This window comes from Trichomycterus rosablanca, chromosome 9 (assembly GCF_030014385.1).
Source record: "Trichomycterus rosablanca isolate fTriRos1 chromosome 9, fTriRos1.hap1, whole genome shotgun sequence".
Taxonomy (NCBI): domain Eukaryota; kingdom Metazoa; phylum Chordata; class Actinopteri; order Siluriformes; family Trichomycteridae; genus Trichomycterus; species Trichomycterus rosablanca.
In genome coordinates, this window is record NC_085996.1 from 20,114,908 (window position 1) to 20,130,840 (window position 15,933).

Sequence of the window (15,933 nt, forward strand, 5' to 3'; positions counted from 1 at the left end):
GTCTTGGTAAATAATTCCTTTAAGATCTGTTGTCTTTCATGGTTATAAATGATACATTCCAGCATTAAATGTTTTATTGTAATCTGTGTTTGGCATGGTGCGCAATATGGGACAGTTTTGCCTTTTATCAGGTACATGTGTGTTAATCTAGTATGTCCAATACGGCATCTTGTGTATACTGTCTGGTCCCACCCTTTTCTGTCCCAGCATAACTGTTCCCCAGTGCACAAAGCTAGGTCCATAAAGGCATGGTTGGGTAAGTTTGGTGTGGAAGAACTGGAAATTTGAAAATTGAAATAGACCAAGACAGATTGTAAGTCAGACCCTTTCATCCAGCATGAGTGTCAGACCTTAGAAACACTCTTCTGAGTGAATGGACAAAAATTCCCAATGACACACTCCAAAATCTTGTAGAAAGCCTTTCCAGAAGAGTGAAAGCTGTTATCGCTGCAAAGGTGGGACCAACTGCATATAAATCTTTATTGCTGAAATTTTATTGCTGATGCTATTTGCACTGAATGAAATGTAATGAGTAGCAACAGCTATGCACATCAGTTAGCAGTGTAAAACTGGAGAATAAATTATAGTGCTTTGTTTTGTAATAAATAATGTATGAACGGCTGTAAACAAACTCACTTTTTTCTCTTCAGAATCAGATGACAGGCGCGGTTTGAGCTTCACCGAGCCTTCCCGGAAAATGTTGCCAAATCCGACTCCTTTCACTTTTTTAGGCTGTGCGATGACTCCATTTCCAGGGTGCGGGGAGACTGGACTGGTGACGTCATCTTTAATGTTTGGAAACACAAAAATATATAAACACAACAATTTAGAGGCAAGAGAGTAAGTCAGGTACACAGTTTTCTTTCTTATTAAATTTATATACAGTACATGCATCATTTTAGCAGATGTATGAATGTGTCAGATGGATAGGGATGTGTTGATCCAGTAGCTATCAGGGCTGATACTGGGCTGAAGCTGGTTAGCCAACAGATAAGATCTGACGCACACTTGAATTTTAACCCAAATTGAATACGCCATGGGTAACCTAAATAAAGATAAAATACAGTTTGTAACTGATTAATCTGCTTTAATTAAGCTTGCAGACATCAAAGTAATGCATTTATTATTTATTTATTAGGATTTTAACGTCATGTTTTACACACTTTGGTTACATTCATGACAGGACAGGTAATTACTGGTTACACAAGATTCATCAGTTCAAGTTAAATGTCAAACACAGTCATGGACAATTTTGTATCTTCAATTCACTTGCATGTTTTTGTACCGAGCACGCTATCCCATGCACTATGGAAGCCCCAAAGGGTCGAAACACACTCACTTTGCATAGACCCGTCCATCAAACCATTGTCACAATACAAGCACTTTAAGAACTGGCTTTCCTTCATAACAAAAGAGTGACTTTCCATTTTATTTTGGTATTCAGGTTTTACTGGAATGCTGTTAAGTAACTTATTTGTTTTTTTATATTCAAGTTAAGCTGCTACACCACTTGTGAGTGGAGATTTTTGTTCATTTTTAGTGTATCACTGCATTAAACAGAATTATGTTCTTTGAATATAAAGTTCAAAGTGAAACTGTAATTATCTCACTTCATTTTTACTACAATGCTGCACTAGGTTTGTTTACTTTTATTTTGTAAAAAAACATTAAGCAATAGCTTGGATGCAGGCAATTTTTTTCCTACAGCACTGCAGAGCTATTCAGTTGTTAAACATATACATTGGATTAATGTGAATAACTGTAATGTACTTGAAGTGTGCACTGTGTGAACAGTTTATCTAGTTCTTATCTAGACAATATCTAGAAAATACAAGTATCGGTTTGAGAATCGGTATCGGATCGGGATCAAAATTAAAGATCGGGATCGGGATCGGGAACAAAAAAACGTGATCGGGACATCCCTACTTTGGACTGTGGGAGGAAACCGGAGCACCCGGAGTAAACCCACGCAGACATGGGGAGAACATGCAAACTCCACACAGGAAGGACACAGACTAGTGATGATAGTAAGTTGTTTTGAATAAATGCAGTGAATGCAAATTTATTGGAAACTGTACTGTTAAAACAAAAAAACATTCAGGATTCACAGAAGTCCAAGTCGACAGTCACATGATACACAGCAAACTGCTTTTGTGCCATCGTTATCTATGGAGTGAGGCGGAGCTGCTCACCTTGCTGACTTGTGCGAGTCACATACATTTGGCACTTTTTTTTTTTCTTCCCTTTTTCTCCCCCTTTAGCGCACCAATTGTTCAATTTGCATCGTGCTTCCTCTTTGTCTATGCCGAACCCTGCCCTGACCGAGGAGATCGAAGCTAACCCATATCCCCTCCTAAACATGAGCAGCAGCCGGATGCATTTTTGCCACCCACACACTGATGAGTTTGGCGCCACCTAGCGTTGCATGCGGAGACACACACCCTAAGGGCACTCTTCCTCATCTCTTGTGCAGGCGCCTCTAATCAGCCGGCAGAGGTCGTAATCGCATTCTGACAGAGAGAGACCCACATCCGGTTCTTTGTCCCACACCCCACAACTGAGCAACCGGCCAATCGTTGCCCATACAGCCACTCAGCCTCGAACCGGGGAGGAAGAGCTGGATTCAATACTACGTACTCAGAATGCAGCCCTGGTTGCAGCGTGTCTTTTTACCACTGCGCCACCTGAGCGGCTACATTTGGCACTTTGACGCACAGTTTTTACCACTTGTCACTGTGCTCAAAGTACAATATGACTGTGTCTTGACCCAGTTTGTCAATGAACTTTTCAAAGTGCCACCAATGAAATTAATCAGAATTGTTTATATGATGTAGACAGAAGAAAAGCACAGACATGCCAGAAAGGAACTGATTTCGTTTCACAAAACCCTGAACTGAAGTGTGAGAAAAATACAGCATGGCAGTTAGTGAGCCGGATTTGCATTTTAGATTGCAAGTCTCCTCATCCTGGAATCATTTGCTGAATCTTCGTAGATCTTCAATACAATTTAATTAGATTATAGATTAATCAAACAATAAAGACTCACAAAGCCACTTTATTATTTTGCTGGGCTTTTATATTCTGATGCTTTTAAATAAAGAGCACCTACAGTGATTTCTAGTGTAAACTAAAACACATTTCCTAAAAACTGCAAGTAAATAAACTGCCAATACTGTCAGTCAATATTGTGTAGTTTTCAAGCTTGCCGCTTAATAGCACAGCCAGCGGAAAGCGTTTTGGCCACATATTATGTGAAAGGCTTAAACGCTGCGGTAAGCAGCAACATGCGTCAGGTCTTGTGGTAAACGAAGCACAAAGTGTCTATTATGTAAAAGCCACCTAATGTTTTTAAACCTGGTCAGGCATCACATATGCACAATTGGCTGTGTATGAAGGTGGGATGTCGACAGGGTTCCTCACTGCTGCTGCAAATGTAGACTATTCCGGCTGGTTGAGGTGCCTGCATGAGTGGTGGATAATTTGCAGAGGGCATAGTGTGACTGTCCATACACGATATGGCTCTGTGAGCCTGTGAACAGGGGCAACAGCACACATACTTGAGCGGGTTGATAGTCTGTGCCTTTCATCGGTCAGAACAGGCATGGTGCAAGCGAATGGAATTAGATACAACTACAAGAACTACAGCTGGAGTCTTGTGCTATATACAGTGTTGTAAGGACAAGAAAGAACAAACAAACAAAAAAGTTTTAATGTTTTTAAAGGTTAGAAATTTAGTAAAGGCTGAATTCTAAAACAAATGGGGTTTTTTTGCTTTTGGAAGATATTTTTTTGTGCTTAGTGCTGCTTAAAGGCCATAAACATCTCTTCATGATCTAAAAAAAAAAAAAAAAAAATGCAGACAGCAAAGCCAAACTGTGCATGTACACCCACACACCACGAACAAAGGTCTTCTTTAAGCAAGTACATGTCATCACATGCCCTAATGGAAATGAAGAAACAGCACACAGAGAAATGAGCAGTACCTGTCTCATCAGTCACATCATTGCTCTCTCCCTCCTCATTCGTCTCAATTTCTTTCACAAAGTTGGATGGGAAGAGACCAGACTTTCCATTCATGATTCCACTCCACCAGCCGTCCTCTACCTAAAGGGAAAAAAAAACAATAATAGCTCCTGCAGACACACGCGTCAAGGAAATGTACAAAACACAGCTACCAATAAACAATGACCTGCTACTGGGGTGGGTGACTGAACCAACATCTGCTGTTTCATGCCTGTGTGTGTGTGTGTGTGTGTGTGTGTGTGTGTGGATTCTTTAGCTACATTTTACTATTTATTTGTTAGGTAGTTACTCATTACACAAGATTCATTAGTTAAAGTCTTTGGACACAGTCCTGGACAATTTTGTATCTCCAATTCACCTCACTTGCATGTCTTTGAACTGTGGGAGTCTGTCTTTGAAACCGGAGCTCCCGGAGGAAACCCACACAGACACAGGAGAACATGCAAACTCCGCACAGAAAGGACCCCGGACCGCTTCACCTGGGGATTGAACCCAGGACCTTTATGCTGTGAGGCGACAGTGCTAGCCATCGAGCCAACGTTTGTGACGAAATATAATATATTAATGTAGTGCTCCAGTCTCTGGTACTGAAATAAGAGTATTTCTTTGGTACCGTTTGCAAACCATAATGGAACTCAGACTGCATCAAAAACCATCATTCATCAACATCTCAGCCACTCAGATTCTTGTCCAGTCACTTGTAATCTCACGGCTGGACTACTACAACTCCCTCCTGGCAGGTGCTTCTATGTCCACTATTAAACCCTTGCAGCTCATTCAAAATGCAGCTGCTCGCCTGGTTTTTAACCAACCTAAACACTGCCACATCACCCCACTGCTGCGTTCTCTTCACTGGCTTCCTGTAGCTGCCCGCATTCAGTTTAAAACACTGATCCTTGCCTACAAAGCCAAAAATGGACCAGCCCCAAGTTACCTTCGAGGTCTAATTAAACCCCGCTCTGTACTACGCAACATCCGAGCCACTAGTCTCGCTCAACCTGATCCTTCAGCCAGAAGTCGAGGAAGACAAGCATCAGAGCTCTTCTCTGTACTTGCACCCAAGTGGTGGAATGAACTTCCTCTGTATGTCCAAACATCTGAGTCTCTCACTGTCTTCCAAAGAGCACTTAAGCTAACATGTACCTACTTATTAATGCTTTTGTTTATTTCTTGCGCAAAAAAAAAACACTTTGGTTCTAACTTTCAGCAGATTTATATTCTTGGACTGTTGTCTACTTAAACTAGAGTAAGGTAATGTTCACTATGGAAGCACTTCTGTAAGTCACTCTGGATAAGATGACCAAGGAATTAAATTTTTTCCAAGGATGTCAACGTTTTAAAGGCATGGCTGTAGAAAAAGGGACAAGGCAAGACAAATAATTGAGACATGTTTGAGCACTGCTAACATTAGATAGACAAGTTTGTGAAAAAGCTTCCGGCTAAATGTACTCCGACTCAAAGCACAACTTCCAAAGCATTTGAGATCTCTCTATCAACTAGCTTGTTAGGTTTAAAAGCCATTTTTGTGCTGATGCATTTTTAGAAAATACATTGAAAGCTATGAATGCAGTTACACATTAAATATTAAACACATAATGCATATGACTTGTAGTAATTCCACTATAAAAGGGGATTTGTCACTTTATTCTGCTTTGTTGTCGGGGCACTCAGGTGACACAGCAGTTACATATGCTAGCCTATCACTGCTGAGCTCGAAAGTTGGAAAATCAGCTGTACTATTGACCTTGCCAGGAGTCAGACAGACAAAGTGGATGGTGTACCTAATTGCTGTTGCAAATGTGACTCCCACTGACTTTCCGTGGGTGCTCGGGTAGTGCAGCGGTACATCTCGCTAGCCCACTAACCCTTGGGACCAGGATTTGATTCTCAGCAGCACTACTGGCCTGTCTACACTGGGCATCTACACAGACATGATTGGCTATGTCTGATGGGTGGAACAATGATGGGAAGTTAGTGCCAGTCCCAAGCCCAGAAAAAATAAAGAGGTTCCAAATGGTCCACTGTGGTGACCCCTAAATATAAGAGAAGCCGGAAAAATAGAAGAAGGGCGGCAGTCCACAGAAGAGTCACATCAGAATTAAAAACAACTAGATTGGGAGGAAAATAGTGGTATGGCATGCCAAACAAGCAGATCAGGTAAAAGTACGTTTGCGTGAAAAAGTGTTCAGCACACAGCACATGCATGTTGGTAAATGCAAAAACTGTAACTTGCACACACTTCAGGTACCTAACTGCATCTTACCTCTTCTGAGATCTCAATGATGTCGCCCACCTTCAGCTCGAGCTCGTCCTCGTTCTGTGGTAGGTACTCAAACAAGGCTTTGCACTGACGCTTATTATGTTCTGCAAGACACAAACAGCAATTTATTTATATTTATTTATGAGCAGTTTAACACACTCTTGTTTTACACTCTTTAGTGACATTCATGACAGGACAGGTAGTTACTGGTTACTGTCAAAGTCATGGACAATTCATCTCACTTGCATGTCTTTGGACTGTGGGAGGAAACAGGAGTTCCTGGAGGAATCCCATGCAGACACTGTGAGAACATGCAAACTTTACACAAAAAGGACTCGGACTGCTGCACCTTGGAATCAAACCCAGTAATCTTACTGTGAGGCAACGGTGCTACCCACCAGGCCACCGTGCCGTGCCGCCCCACTCAGCAACCCAGAACAAGACCCAACAATGATTAAGGTTGTTTGAGGGTCCATCCTGCAACGATAATGTTAAAATAACACAGGTGTGCGACTAAAAAGCTGTTTGATTATTTTCATCTGATTTCCATGTATTTTGGTGTGCTGAAAACGAAAAAAATCTTGAAAAAAATCCTGGACGTCAGGATTTGCCACAAAATGCAAAATTCTCTTCAAATTTTGTACATTTTTCTCAATTTTTGGTATTTTTTGATCTTAGGGTTTTTAACCAAATTTAAAGTCAAAATTACTATTAATTAATTCACATCAGTGCATTCAAGATATACAATGCCAAAAAAATATAACTTTCAAAGAAATGAACTTTCACAGTGAGCTAATGAAACTAGCATCAACATGTTGCAAGCTGAACGCGCAGGCTCTGACATGCCCGGGCTTGATTCAATAGTTTTTTCTTGGTTCTCACCTGTTCACACTTTTTTTTTTATCTCAGTTCGTGTTAGCTCGTCATTATTCAACCGTGTTTCTTAAAGTTAGCATTATGGCTCAGCGGAAGTGTATTAATTCGCCTGACAGTTTCTGTTACATTTGTGGTGAATATACAGTGTTGAAGCAACAGCTGAATATTACAGACTTTGTGAAAAAAGTATACTTCGGACTAAAGCTTGGAGATCAAGATAAAGCTTGGGCGCCTCATAAAGTGTGCAAACGGTGTGTTGAGGACCTCCGAAATTGGTTCAAGGGTAAGAAAAAAGCTTTCCGTTATGGGATTCCTATGGTATGGCGAGAGCAAAAGAACCATAGTGACGATTGTTACTTTTGTTCATGCAATGTGAAAGGGTATAATTCAAAATGGAAGCATTCCATTTCATACCCCAATCTTCACTCAGCAATTCGTCCCATCCCCCATGGCACAGATATACCAGTACCCAAGGCCCCTGCTACCTTGGAAGAGATAACTAGCTCCGATGAAGACGGAGTCATACCTGAACCAGATGATGAATCAAGTTCTGACTTTGAAGATGATACAAGACCAAAATTGTTTTCCCAGGAGGAGATGAATGATTTGGTAAGAGACTTGAATCTTCCCAAAGATGCCGCTGAGTTACTCGGATCAAGGCTCAAAAGCAGGAATTTATTGTTGCCAGGAGTGTCTTTTTCATGGTTCAGACATCGTGAAAAGAAGTTCGTTCCTTACTTTGCCCAGGAAGATAAGTTGGTTTATTGCATCGATGTCGAAGGTTTGATGGGTCAATTCAAAATCCAATATGATTCAGCGCAATGGCGTCTTTTTATAGATTCTTCAAAAAGAAGTCTCAAAGCAGTTTTACTCCACAACTGCGTTTTTTATGCTTCCATCCCTGTAGGTCATTCCATACACCTCAAGGAAACCTACGAGAACTTGGAATTGGTTCTTCGTAAACTTAAATATGAACTACATATTTACTACAACTTAAATATGAAGACCACGGCTGGCAAGTGTGCAGGGATTTGAAAGTCTTGTGCATGCTGCTCGGGCAACAAGCTGGGTATACCAAATACCCTTGTTTTCTGTGTCTATGGGACAGTCGAGACCGACAAAATCACTGGACCAAGAAGAGTTGCCAGCTGAGGGTGCTCACAGTTGGTGAAAAAAATGTCCCCCGAGAAACTTTGGTACCTCCCGATAAAGTTCTTCTACCACCTCTCCACATAAAATTGGGATTGATGAAGCAATTCGTAAAATCCCTTCCAAGAGATGGAGAATGCTTCAAATACTTGGTCATCAAGTTTCCAGGCCTCTCGGAGGCAAAATTGAAGGAAGGTGTGTTCGTCGGACCAGACATTAGAAGGCTTATAGCTGATCAAGAGTTTATCAATACCATGACGGATCCTCAAAAAGAAGGGTGGATTGCATTTACAGAAGTCATAAAGAAACTTTTAGGCAATAACAAAGATCCTGACTACAAAAAGATCGTCGGACGAATGCTGAAAGCATTTCAAGCTTTAGGTTGCCTGATGAGTTTGAAAGTGCATTTCCTCCACTCCCACCTTGACAACTTTCCTGAAAATTTGGGAGCTGTGAGTGAAGAGCAAGGTGAACGATTCCACCAGGACATTAAAGAGATGGAAAGAAGATACCGGGGAAGATGGAGCATTACAATGATGGCAGACTACTGTTGGACGCTTCAGAGAGACATTGCAGATGCTACTCATAAGCGTAAATGTACCAAGAGGAGCCTCACAGGGAAGAAGAATCGATTTTAGTGTGTGTTAGTGAGCTCATGAAAAATTTGTAATAAAAAATTAATTTTATAAGTCTACTTTCATTTATTTTGAGGTATTGCCTTATTTAACATAGTTACCTAAATTGTCAGAAAATGTGATGTCCTATGACAAAACGGAGGTCATTTTCGGATTCAGCGCACCCAAAAACATAAAGATTACGTGGAATAACCAAAACAGCTCTTGAAAAAAATTTTTTTGCAGACCTGTGTAATGAGCCAAAGCCCAACCACCCACCCCCACACAAACATCACACCCAGTCAGGCTGCATTTTTCAGATAATTTACAGGCCTAAAAAAACAGTAGCTTGCTCTATTGACATTCCCAATCTAGACATATATTCCATACCAGAGCCGTAGAGAGAGAGAGTTGCGACACTCCTTGATCTCGCCGCTACGCGGTCACGTGGTTCATGTAACCCTCCAATAGTTCCAAACAAACCCGGCGCTGTCATGTTCTCATATGAGACAGGCAGCAGTAAATGAAATATTAAACGGCAAATAATAAACATTCGTACAATTTCTGGGTATTTTCAACTGCGTTTACATTTACTGCATCTGCTTTAATGTCAATCTGGTATATAAAGTGGAAGATTGATGTTTATAATGACTTGTTAATAGGTCGTTCTTGTTAACACACAGTACATTATATTAGCATACATTACATAATCCGATATCATTAAGTAGTAGAGACAATATACAGTACAGAGATTAAAGTTTTTTTATGTTTTGCTTTTTACATAAACTAATCTCCCTTCACTTTCCTGAGGATTCATAATAATAATCATTTGGGCTAAACACTAAGTCATGTGGCTGGATTCATAAGGTTTACCTGCACTGAATGAACAGATTCATAAACACACTATCGTACCTTTAACATTATAGTGCAGGTACATGACATAGCATTCATTCATCTCTTATTTCATGAGTGATTAATAATTGATTCCTACATGTAATACAATAATGAATTCATTATGAATATGCACTAGTTCATTTTGTCTAATGTAAGTGGTGGACAAGGTACACAAACCATGTAGTTGAGTTAAAGTAGAAATATCCAAGGTAACATATTACTCCAGTAAAAGTAGTAGTAAAAGTAAAATACTCTTTACCTCCACTAAAGTACTAAACTAAATTTACCTTCAAATGTACTTAAGTATGAAAGTAAAAGTAGCATGATTTATTATGGCTCTAAAGTTTTATGATCATTTCTGTAACAAGACTCTTGATTAATCAACTCATTTTAGGTGAAAAGACTCGTGTGTTAACTGACTAAGCTAAATTGGGTTATACCTATTAATTAAGATAAACATTTAGTGCTGAGCAAATGCTAAACAATAACAGTATTAAGTATATTAATGACATCAAATTCATTATTTTTTTTAAAACAAAGCAACATAAGCTGAAAATGCTTGATAAGTAGTGGAAATGAATGGGGCTCTATGGGATGTTTGGAACTATACAGAGCTCCACAACCCGGAAGCTGCGCAGAAAAATGTCCCGCCCCCGTTACAACGGTTCCCTATGGGAGTGTCGCCACTCTGTTCTCCTCTACCGCTCTGTTCCATACTAAAGGAGCAAAATATCCTACAACCTTAAAGCGACCTGTTTAGAAAATAAAGCCCGGATCATAATTTTCTTCTTCTTCTTATAAGAGACAAAATGCAAATCAGGGGGCTCAAAAATGGCAGCTGGGGTGGGGGCTTGAACCAGCAACCTTCCAATCATTAGTTCAGAACCTTACCCACTGAGCTACCACTGCCTGCAGAATCTACTGACAAAATTAGGTCTCAATTTTGCCTCAGCAAAAGCTACACGTGTGGTTCTAGTGCCTAAGACTACAAACCCCAGGGAGTCGAACCATTTCACAACGATGGCCTTATCCTCAGACCAGATGAAGACTACAGAGAGGATTGTACTCAACCACCTTGGGCCCCAGTGAGCCAGAAGCTGGACACCTTGCAATTTACCTACCAAAGCGGCATTCCTGTGGAGCATCCAGTGATCCATCTGCTGCACAGATCCCTGTGAGAACCCTGGGAGCGCCATGAGGGGCCTGTGCCACCTCACTGCATGGAGCACTGACTAACTCACCAACAGACAACACTATGTGAAGCTTCAGGACTGTATATCTAAAGTGGTAGTCTGCAAAACAAGGGCCCTCAGGGGACAGTGCTTACTCATTTTCTTTTCACATCAGACTGTAGACATAACACAGATAATGTCTACCTCCCAAAATCCTTGAATGATACAGCCATCATTGGATGTGTATCTATTAACAATAAACAGGAATACGTGAGATACAGGAGGGTCATCAAAGGCCTTTGTTGTCTGGTGTGAGCTAAATGTACTTCACAAACATCAGCAAGACAAAAGACTTGGTGATTGACTGGTGGAAAAGACCGCCTCAGACCACACCTGTGAACATCCTGGGTGTTCACCTCAACAGCAAACTGGACTGATCTAGTAACAAAGATGACTCTGTACAGGAAGGGCCATGGTCGTCTCCATTTGCTGAGGAGACTGAGGTTTTCTGGAGTGTGCAGAAAACTGTAAAGAACATTTAGTGACAATATGGTAGCATCAACTGTAAAACCAGGACAGAAAAAGACTTGTGTGATGGAATTCCATCAAAAAAAATCGAAATAGCATTTGAAAAATGCATTTGTGTAAGCTGGGCCTGTACAATCAATACCCTTCAGTATAAGAACAATTACAGCCTTTCTCTTCCACTGCCATGTTTTTGAGCTATAATCTTTACTTTCACTTCACGAAGACTCTGATGAAATAACCTCTACCAATAGTTTATTTTTAGTTCTACTGTTTAGTCATTATACACTAGTGTGTAAAACAGAAAAATAAAAACAGAAGTATTGACCGACTACAAAAGAAAATCTGAAGCCAGAACATCTGACAAAAGAAGTGTAACCAAGAACTGACTTTACATGGTGTCCAATTTGTGAACATAATATCCTTTTTCATATCATTTTAATATATTTTGAGTTAATTTAATGCCATCTGAGCAAGGCCCTTAACCCTAAATTGCTCAGACTGTATACTGCAATTGTACTGTAAGTCGCTTTGGATAAAGCGATCTGCTAAATGCAGAAAATGTGAATGTAAATCTGTGTATTAAAATTTGCAAAATGGTAAAAAAAAATAAAAATAAAAAATAAATAAAAAATAAAAAAAAACTCACTAGCTCACTCCTGCCAAGATCCGGTTTATATCCAAGTTATACTATTAGCCAGCAGCATGACAACACAAACAAGATTGGCTTTGGCCATCTCTCTCAGACATAGCCAATCATGTCTGTGTAGATGACTGGCTGGTCGATAACACTGCTAAGATTCGAACCAAGATCTCAGCAATGGTTGGCTAGCATAATAAAACGCTGCACCATTGAGTGATATTATATTATTATTATTATTGAAGAGTTGTTTAGTCGGTTCTGACTCCTTGCAATAAGGTTAACGTTTATCCAGAACATACTGTCTTCTGTTTGAGTCTTCAGGCTTCTTTATGGCTCGTTTATCCATTTTGTTGCTGCTCAAGCATAACTGTCTTTTGCAATAAATTGGTTTTGCTCATAAGATGCCCAAAGACAGTTTTCTACCCATTATGCCTACACCTACATCACTTAAAATCCCTAAAACAGATCTTCTCCGGTAAGCTGAGTTGTCAACAAGCAGCACACTTAAAAAATAAGGTAAAAGGTTCTCAAAATATTTAAATCTGGATAGTATTACAAAATAAATCCGAAGGCTCTGAGACTGCAGCAAACCACTGTTTAATCTCCAAATATGTGGGGGAAAAGGAAAAAAAACATAGTTAATCCTCTCAGAAAGGGGTCACAAAAAACCCCAGACAAACTTAACTCGCTCACTTCAGATAAGGTTAGCATTCATGATTTAATTATTAGAATGAGATAAGCAAATACAGAAATAATTGTTGCGCTGAAAGATAAAACCACAGTAAACCAGGATGAATATAATGGCTCATCTTAAATTTGACAACAAAAACACCTTGATGCTTCCAACCCTTTTGAACTAAAGCTTTTGGATAGTGGGTTCTAGTATATCTGGTATATGTAAAGGTACATGTAAAGCTAACACAGCTGGGGTGAATCGTTTGTTAATTTCTTTCAACCAATACCCGACAAGCTGATGGCATCCAAACACATCAGTAAATTTCATATCAACAAACCTGCAGTGATTTGTAGTGATCATAGCAGTGATGTAGAACTAAGATAAACTATTGAGAACTATTGTTCCGCAAAGTTAATGTTGCATATGATAGCTTCTATGCTTGACCTTTGGAGCCGAGTCCATGAGTTGGTTCTCATTAGAAGCCGTGTCTCTCTGTGCAGAGATGTTCACAAGTCACAAAATACGAGTCCGAGTCGAGTCACGAGTCTTTAGGCTAGAATCAGAGTCAAGTCACGAGTCTCTAGGCTGGAGTGCGAGTCAAGTCACAAGTCTCTAGGCTAGAGTCCGCGTCAAGTCACCAGTCTTTAGGCTAGAGTCCGAGTCAAGTCACGAGTCTCTAGGCTAGAGTCCGAGTCAAGTCACGAGTCTCTAGGCTAGAGTGCGAGTCAAGTCACGAGTCTCTAGACTAGAGTCCGAGTCAAGTCACGAGTCTCTAGGCTAGAGTGTGAGTCAAGTCACGAGTCTTTAGGCTAGAGTCAGAGTCAAGTCACGAGTCTCTAGGCTAGAGTCCGCGTCAAGTCACCAGTCTTTAGGCTAGAGTCCGAGTCAAGTCACGAGTCTCTAGGCTAGAGTCCGAGTCAAGTCACGAGTCTCTAGGCTAGAGTGCGAGTCAAGTCACGAGTCTCTAGACTAGAGTCCGAGTCAAGTCACGAGTCTCTAGGCTAGAGTCCGAGTCAAGTCACGAGTCTTTAGGCTAGAGTGCGAGTCAAGTCACGAGTCTTTAGGCTAGAGTCAGAGTCAGTCAACTCACAAGTCATTAGGCTAGAGTCCGAGTCAAGTCACAAGTCTCTAGGCTAGAGTCTGAGTCAAGTCACGAGTCTCTAGGCTAGAGTCCGAGTCAAGTCACAAGTCTCTAGGCTAGAGTCTGAGTCAAGTCACGAGTCTCTAGGCTAGAGTCCGAGTCAAGTCACAAGTCTCTAGGCTAGAGTCTGAGTCAAGTCACGAGTCAAGTCATGAGTCTTTAGGCTAGAGTCCGAGTCAAGTCACAAGTCTCTAGGCTAGAGTCTGAGTCAAGTCACGAGTCTCTAGGCTAGAGTCCGAGTCAAGTTAAGAGTCTTTAGGCTAGAGTCCGAGTCAAGTCACGAGTCTTTAGGCTAGAGTCCGAGTCAAGTCACGAGTCTTTAGGCTAGAGTCAGAGTCAGTCAACTCACAAGTCATTAGGCTAGAGTCCGAGTCAAGTCATGAGTCTTTAGGCTAGAGTCCGAGTCAAGTCACGAGTCTCTAGGCTAGAGTCCGAGTCAAGTCACGAGTCTCTAGGCTAGAGTCCGAGTCAAGTCACGAGTCTTTAGGCTAGAGTCCGAGTCAAGTCACGAGTCTTTAGGCTAGAGTCCGAGTCAAGTCACAAGTCTTTAGGCTAGAGTCCGAGTCACGTCATGAGTCAATATAATCTACACAAAACATATACTAAAAATGTAGCGTAGAAACAAATAATCTGTAAGTTCAGATAAAAACAACAACAAATTAGCGACTGTATTTTGCCATCTTACTTAGTGCCTTTACTTTCCTAAATACGGGTAAAAATCTTAAACGGATATGTTTTGTTTTCAGTGCAAATTACGGCACAGCGGCCAAAAATGTGCTCGTAATAAAAAAAAAATATATATATATATATACAGTATATTTGTTGTCCATTTTATTTTATGCGAGTCATGAACCGAGTCCGAATTATTTCAGTCTAAAGTCGCTGTGTGTCAGACGTATGTGCAACTCGGACTCGTGTCTCTGTGCAGCCTAGTTTGGCAGGCAAATAGAACACAGAGGCTCAATTTCATGTAATCCATCAATCTTTCCTGACTGATGGTCATCTGCATCTCATAAGCATTAAGACGCTTTAGCTGGAAGGTTTTCTACAGTCCTGCTCACCATTATTGGCACCCATGAAGTTTAAGTACATAATGTGGAATATCTCCTGGAAAAAAATGAATCAAGTGTAACAGCTTTTTTCTATAGAGAACTTGTGTTTGATACAAAAGAGCAAATGATAAACAACATTTAAAACTAAAAACAATGGGAGAGAAAAAATAGAAAAACCTAAAGCTTGCTGTGGCACTGGTATTGGCACCCTTTACAGTAAATCAGTATGGAAACACATTTTGACTCACCTGTGCTAAATCACAAATGAGAATCACCTGTGATAAATTGTCAGTGCCCATGTGACATTAATTACCCAATGAATGATGACTTCAGTGTTTTAAAAAGCCACAAGTTATTCCCTGTTCCTTTGTCACAATGGTGAAGACAAAGGAGCTGTCTGAGGACATCAGAAGTGCTATTATTAGCAAACACAAGACCTCCAAAGGGTATAAGGCCATCTCCAAAGACCTTGGTATCCCTGTTTCAACAGTGCGCAATGTTATTAAGAAGTTTGCCAAGCATGGAACAGTCAAGAACCTCCCTGGACGTGGAGGGAAGAGGAAAATTGATGAGAGATGTCTTCGAAGGTTGGTGCGAATGGTGGAAAAAACACCATGTCAAACATCCAAAGACCTGAAGGCCAACCTGGAACAGTCTGGGGTCTTGGTTTCAACAAGTACCATACGGCGCACACTAAACCAAGCAGAGCTTTATGGGCGAAGGCCAAGAAAGAAACCATTGCTGAAGAAAAGACATAAAAAGGAACGACTCAACTTTGCCAAAGAGTACCTGGACAAACCACAATCCTTCTGGGAAAATGTTCTGTGGACCGATGAAACAAAAATAGAGCTTTTTGGCAATGCACACCAACAGTTTGTTTACAGACGGCGCAATGAAGCGTATAAGGA

The 15,933-nt window shown here is 40.7% G+C and overlaps 1 protein-coding gene across 1 annotated transcript in view; it reads right to left on the reverse strand.

Moving 5' to 3' along the window:
* Positions 1 to 15,933, reverse strand: part of cd2ap (CD2-associated protein) — a 124,168-nt gene that overhangs the window by 57,871 nt on the left and 50,364 nt on the right. The window contains exons 4-6 of the mRNA XM_063002044.1: positions 6,287 to 6,387; positions 3,984 to 4,104; positions 637 to 785 (exon numbers count right to left, since the gene is read on the reverse strand). Of these exons, the coding sequence (XP_062858114.1) occupies positions 637 to 785; positions 3,984 to 4,104; positions 6,287 to 6,387 (371 nt within the window). The remainder of the gene's footprint in view (positions 1 to 636; positions 786 to 3,983; positions 4,105 to 6,286; positions 6,388 to 15,933) is intronic.